The 6,873-nt window shown below is 33.9% G+C and overlaps 1 protein-coding gene across 1 annotated transcript; it reads right to left on the bottom strand.

The window, feature by feature from the left end:
- Positions 1–675: 675 nt before the first annotated feature.
- LOC148600710 (tyrosine-protein kinase Src42A-like) lies at positions 676–6,616 on the bottom strand. The gene is made up of 5 exons (XM_088554389.1): positions 6,425–6,616; positions 5,247–5,494; positions 4,416–4,557; positions 1,297–1,434; positions 676–900 (listed from the first exon to the last, which is right to left on the bottom strand). Exons 2-5 carry the CDS (start codon positions 5,412–5,414, stop codon positions 854–856), a joined length of 495 nt encoding a protein of 164 aa, XP_088410515.1. The 5' UTR covers positions 5,415–5,494; positions 6,425–6,616; the 3' UTR covers positions 676–853.
- Between the last annotated feature and the right edge of the window lie 257 nt (positions 6,617–6,873).

Genomic DNA, 6,873 nt, shown 5'->3' with positions numbered 1-6,873 from the left:
GGTCTAACACGGACTTACTTAACTTTATATGAGCAACTCGGCGGTTGTTTGTGCAAAAGCTTAGGACGCTTACCCTACCGATGTACCTGGTCCATGCTCCCAGTTTTAAATAAAATCCGAGTTTCTCATATTTTTTGTTTCTTTTTGTGTGTTGTCTTTGGTTGTTTTGTGTTCTTTGTTGTGTGTGTCTGGTCCTTGTCCCCGGATTGCTAAAGTCTTCATTCTCTTAATTGCTCTTTATTGCTTTGATATTGATGGCTTAATACTACTTTTGTCATATTTTTAAAACGAACTATATTCAGAAAGTTTATTAAAATGTTCAACCGTCTCTGAAAACGCATCCTTTTAAGATTTGCTTTAGAAATGTTTGATGTGTTATGTTAGGTATAAATTCTGATCGTACTAAACTCAATATACCAAATCAGCCATTTCGTATTGGTTATTTATCCGTTCATATACGTATAATACGTATATCGAAAAATGGCTGTTTTACTGTGATGTAAATCATGCTCCTCGCAAAAGTTAAATTAATTTTAAATGGAAATCTGAATTTAATGCAACCGAATTATTTTGTAAGATCACTCTAATCAATAGCTTAACATGTGTTTTGCGTGAAATATACATATTAGCTTTATGATGAAAGGAACGTGTAAAAATTGGGATAAACTCATAAGATCTGTATGTATTCCCTTTATATTGGTGCATCGTCATCAATCTCTTCATAGTAGTGTTCGATCGACACATAATAGTCATCCAAGAAGAAATGAAATGTTGGGCGTCTTTCTGGACCCTTTTCCATACACTTCAATGCTAAATCGTAGAGTTCTCTTGGACATGATCTTGGCCTTGAATGTTAATACCCATCTGCTACAAGTTTGGTCACTTCGTTAGATTTTTTCCCTGTAATTATGTCCACAAAAATTCTTGCATAATTTTATAAAACTACGTTATTCAATAAAACTGATAATCTAAAAGTGGTCAGTTTACTCAATCTTTCTTCGGTAAATTATATACAAGCATAGTTGATAACAATGCTAAAAACCATGAACTTTTAGTTTTATTAACTTTCAATCCACTTTTATAAAATCATATCTGTAAGCTGATTGTATTTGAATATTATTCAAATTAATTAAATAATTACTTATAACGATTCCGTTCTTAAATATCATTAAGAAACATTACCAAATGGTTTGAAAAAAAATATAATGAATAAACACAACAAATGAACAAAAATAAAAACTAAGAGGTTGTGGTAAATGTATTGACGGGTTATTATCTAAAGCCAGAAATCCATACCTGGGTAAATACCGTCTTTCCCTGATGTCAATTCAATCAAGAATATTCCGAAGACCCAGACGTCAGCTTTAGTGCTGAAAAGCCCGCTTTTTAAAACTTCAGGAGCTGCTCTCAAGTTATTAATTTGTGTATTTACCACTATAAAACACAATTAAAAATCAGAAATTTTCAATTATATAAATCTATGATACACAATTCATCACTGCATCGATGCGATGAGATTTGATAGATGTTTTCTTCAATCAGATGAGGGTGAGTACAAATATGAAATGAAAGCTTTAAAAGCTCTTTGAAATGAGTTGAAAATATAATGAAAAGAAAACAGATAAATGCCAATATATAATTGCTATAAAACATAAACAAATAAGACAGACCCAAAATGTGTACTCAAAGACTTTAAAAATGCGAAAATAAATCGCCAAATTAAACAAAAAATAACGAAAATGGACTATGTAGACTTATTGAAACATTTCAAAAAGATATGCAAAACGAGGGTACAGAATGCAGAAGTTGAGAACAAAATCATACTTAAATGAGAAGTCTTATAACACGACTGTGCAGCGATTAGTAGAATGCAATAACCATTGGCTACATGTACCGAATACAATTCAGATCTCCCAAACAATTGAAGAGCAAAATGATAAAACAGTCATTATGAATGTGTTAATTTTATGGTCCATGGACTTTTAAGTAATTAAAATGTTTCTTTCAAAGCACACTTACTGTGTAGTCATTGTATTTCAAGCGTCAATATACTGTATAAATATTATGAAAGTATGATGTGCTAGACCCAATTGACTGTATAATCATTGGACGTGTATTTGATCCTTGGGCTATGGACTGTAAAGTGTATTTTTTTGTTTCAGGGCCTAGGAAATAGATAGTCAGTGTTATTTGTTTGTTCTAGAATAAATACTAAAAAATGACAGTTTTATATATTGTAAATTTCGATATGCTGTACACGTAATTCAAGGAGTAACCTCTCATCAGCAGCAAAATATAAAATCAAATATGTAAGAAGATCATTATCAAAATATTAGTTGTATACAAAAAGTACTCATAACCAAATCTATCGAAAGAGGAAGCCAAATCCATCACCGAGAGGTTCAACCATATGCAATGCAAGGAATGAAGCCTCGGTGTTTTACGTATTTTTAATTTGGAATACTGCAAAATTTCATAAAAAGGGTAGATAATATCTGATATTATTCGGGGCAGACAAGTCTGACTACTGGGTTGGAGAATACTCTCGGGGACCTCAGGTCCACCAGAAGTGGTATTGACCCAGTGGTTCTTAAATACAAAGAAATAGCAGTTTTATATATTGTAAGAGTAATCAAAGGAACCAAGGTTATAGCGGTAATCAAACGAATGTAATCCAGGGACAAAGGCCAGACATGGAAAACAGACATACACAACAAAGTACATGAAGTAACTAAAAGCATACATACAAAGTAACAAAAGCAAATGAGCAACTCGGACTCCACTAAAAACTAGGAGCCTGGCCCAGGTGGACCGGTACGGTAAGCGTCCTCTGCTTTTCTAGAAACACCCACCGAGTTGCTCATAAAAAATCAAGTCCAGGGTAGACAAACGAGGAATGGAAAACAATGACCCGTTGAATAAATCAGTTTTCATGATGCAGATGTATACACCATAACGATCCACGAGTTCATGATGACGACTATAAAACTTCTTTAGTGATTACTTCAATCTTGTAGCAACATAATCCTGTTCCAGAGGCCTATTTGTTAGAGTTCTAGCACGATACAAAATGTCTGCGTAGTTTCGGCAAGCCCTGGCATAACGTATGAGTTGTGATACGAAAACTCCATACGCAGGTGCTAAAGGGATGTTGCAACAAATGAAAGGAAAGTTGACAATTCTGAATGAAAAGTCATCACGTTTGTGGTAAAGTTTGGTCAATAGTTTTTTACCATCGATTTCTAAGTGTAGGTCAAGATATGAGGCTGACTTCACAGTGTCTTTAGTATCCTTTATCTCAAGTTCTTTTGGGTAGATGCAATGTATCAAATCCCCGAAATTAGGATTGTTTAAAGATAATACGTCATCTATATAGCGGAAACTGAGATTGAAAATTTCGATATGCTGTACACGTCTAGTTCCAATAAAATTTTCAGTTATTGCATTTCTCGCGGTGTACTATTTGTCGCTATTTTTGTGATGGATAGAAAGCCACGAAAAATAGATTTCTACACCATATCGCACTAATACTTTTTTTTTCAACCTAGAAAATGGATAACTGCAAAAATGTTCATTTGACAGAAACCCTGAAAATTAATATGTTTGGTATGTTTGGTCAACGAACCAATATCGAAAACTAGTTCAATCCATAATTCAATTAAGGCCAAAAAAATACGGTAAAATAGATACTAGTTTTACACCATCATAGCAGCAGGTACCGCAATCGTTCTGAAGTAGTTCAGGAATTTCAAACGAAATTGTGGGTTATATCTAGGTTTTACAGTGCGCTAAACATCCCTCGTCCATTGCGGCGTGAAAATAATAATTACATGTTATTACGTCATAATCGGTAAATTGGCGGTCATATCAGTACAAAGAACAATTTACAAACAATAAAAAACAATCATTTTTTCATTTTTTTAGAAGAAACTAGGAATTTTGCACCTAAGAACTGATATCTTAAAAAGGAATTGGTAAAATGGGTTCTGAGTTTCATTTCATTATACCCCCGATACACAGATATTAATGTCGTTCAATGATATCAGAGTAGTTACTAATCTAGCATAGCGAATCAATAGTTAAACATAAACACCATATGCAGGAGATGAAGGTATACTGCTGCATGGGTCGGGAAAATTAAAGTTGTCTGTTTAATCATACATTCCAGTGTTGAGATGATCACTGTTGTACAATTCGAGATGTAGATCCAATAAAGATGCAGGAACAATCTGTTACTGTATTATCGTTAATCTCGAGCGCTGGTAAATTGAGGGTAACAATTTACCAAAAAAGGTTGTTAATTTACAATACATCGTCAATATAGATGTGTGAAAAGTCAAAGGATTTAGCATCTTTTATTTATACTTTACGAGCTTTTAAATATATATGGTCAAGACAATCTGATGTCGTTTTACCTTTTTCATATTTCTTTGTGTCCAATGCTAAAGCGAAGTCCGCAAGTTTAACGATTTCATCATCGAATACCCAAACATGAGATAAAGTCATGTCATTGTACAAGATCTGCTTTTCCTCAAGATATAATAGACCAGATGAAACCTATAGAAAAAATACAAAAAAGGGAAAAAATATTCTTCTCATTGGAAACGGAAATTGTGCCTAATTAATATTTGCAATCCAAACAAAATGAAAGCAACATTTTTCAGTTTCTGCTCAAAATACTGTGAGGACAGCTCACTTGTTGATACCCCCGCTATCCTCCATTGACAGAATATAGGAAACACCAAAAGCCATGCAGACGGAAAACAAAATATAATGAGCACAGTTGTTTCAAGGAAAAAAGAATGTGAGAAAGTTTCAATGAATTTCATTCATCCGTTTTCTAAGGCTTGCGGATTAGAAGACCACCTTGCCCGGCCGATGACAAAAAGCATGTTTTGCATCACGAAACCCAAAAAGTTACTCAGACTGAAAAGAAAGTAAAATGTTCACAATGACATCATGTATTAAAACATGTAGAATTGAGTTCTACTCATTGGTTTGCAATGAGTTACTGATTATAACTTAGAACAGATGAATAGGAAAACGGATGGAGTCGATCGGCTCCTATACCTGATTTCACCTAACTTGACGCAGGCAAGTAAAACACATCACTGAAAAATTACTGAACCTGAGTGAACATATTTATATACTATACTTGTAAGGCAGTGCAAATCACACTTTGTAAAAGCACAGATGAACACAGCTATTAGCAGAAAAACGACAATATTTTTAATTATTATGTTTACCTGAACTGCAAAGTTTAAAAGCTGTGGAAAAGTTCTGTCCTGTTGTTTAATTAACTCATTCAGTGATCCATGGGGTGCCATTTCTGTCACGATATAGAGTTTTGCGGAATCAGAACACACACCATACAACTTTACTATATTTGTATGATGACATTGTGTAAGAACCATTTCTTCAGCTCTGTAATATCTGCTACTATCATCAATGGAGAAAGATTGTATTCTAACTGGAACTGATTTGCTCCATTTCCCTAAATATAGAATATGGAGGTCTTCTGAAATCAACATAACCTTATTCTATGTTTTCTGGATTTCCTTCATGTTCAGGGAACCAAGATCCGACAAGCTTTGTAAATATGAAAGTGGCTTACTGCCCGAATTAGTTTTCCGGTCATTGAACCCAACTTTTAATATTTATTATCATTTGACAATCTGAGGTAAGCATCGTAGTCATATATGCATGTCAAATACAATTTTGTTGAAATGAACACCTATTAATATCGTTGTAAGCTTTTTGTAGATTTAAATTGGTTAGGAGCTGGTATGTCATTTAGCTGTCCTTTGCCCATTCAGTTGCATACCGTATTTCTGTTTTTACAAGGGACTCAGATCTCTTTGGACTGATTTTAGGCATGTTACATTGTGATGTATGTTTTCTACAGTAGCCAGAAGGGGGACAGTTGTGATCTCGCTAGACTACTTTAACCCCACAGCATTTTTTTGCCCCTGGTCCAAATCAGGAATTTCTGGCATCCGTATTTATTGTTCCGTTTTCACTTTCGGTTTACTTTAATGCTGCAGGATTATGTAGGACCAACTATATTGTTATACATGCACATAATGTTTTTGGGCCTGCCGCAGCCTGCCATGTGATGTGAGTGTTTCCTTGTCGTTCATTGAAAACCTATGTGTGGCCTTTAGCTAACAAGTTTTCATCAAGTTTGAGTTGTTGTCTTTTTGACATATTTACTTTTTTTACTCTCATTATATCTAATATATTCAAAAGCGCGCGTGTTAGTATGTGTGTGTTGTACATATTTCATCTTTTTGCTGATATGATTAAAGCTAAGCAAGCTAATTGACCCGTGTTAAAGGTATTACTTCTGGGCATATAAATTTTCAAAGTAGTGCTATGTATAATATAACAGTTATGACCTTACTTTTCAACAGATTTCACTTACCTAAGAAATTATTGCAGTAATTTCCAAATTTTCCTGAAAGTTCTGACCCAATTTCTATATCCTCCCATTTGATTACCCAATCATCAACTATTCGTAGACATGGAATTCTAAGACATTCCTTTAGTCCAGAATCATTTTCTAAAACATATAAATATTTAACATTTTATTCACATTTTATCTTAGTTCAACGAGGTAACGCTAATGACTCCTGCACTATTCTTATACAAATTTTACGGATCGAGAACTTTAATTTATGTTTGGTATTTTTTGAGATCCAAGAGGCTCTCAGGAGCCGGAATTGCTCACCTGGTTAATTCTTTTGCATTTCAAGGGTAATAACTATAATAAGAAGTTGTCGGAAAATTTTGACTCAAAACAATTTGGTAGGACTTATCATAAGGATCATTTCTTTCTATCTTCTACAGTTTTCAAGATATTGGCTGAAAAAT

Source organism: Perna viridis, chromosome 12 (assembly GCF_037379345.1).
Source record: "Perna viridis isolate PV_CMFRI_1.1 ecotype Kerala chromosome 12, ASM3737934v1, whole genome shotgun sequence".
Lineage (NCBI taxonomy): Eukaryota > Metazoa > Mollusca > Bivalvia > Mytilida > Mytilidae > Perna > Perna viridis.
This window is presented reverse-complemented; position numbering and strand designations above follow the sequence as displayed.

Bases quoted from the DNA above. Each gene is read 5' to 3' on its own strand.
- LOC148600710 (XM_088554389.1), bottom strand. From the start codon at position 5,414: ATGGTTCTTACACAATGTCATCATACAAATATAGTAAAGTTGTATGGT. The intron at 4,558-5,246 runs GTAAACATAATA...TTTTTTCTATAG, and splicing joins TTTTAAACTTTGCAGTTCAG to GTTTCATCTGGTCTATTATA. The intron at 1,435-4,415 runs GTAAAACGACAT...TGTGTTTTATAG, and splicing joins CACAAAGAAATATGAAAAAG to TGGTAAATACACAAATTAAT.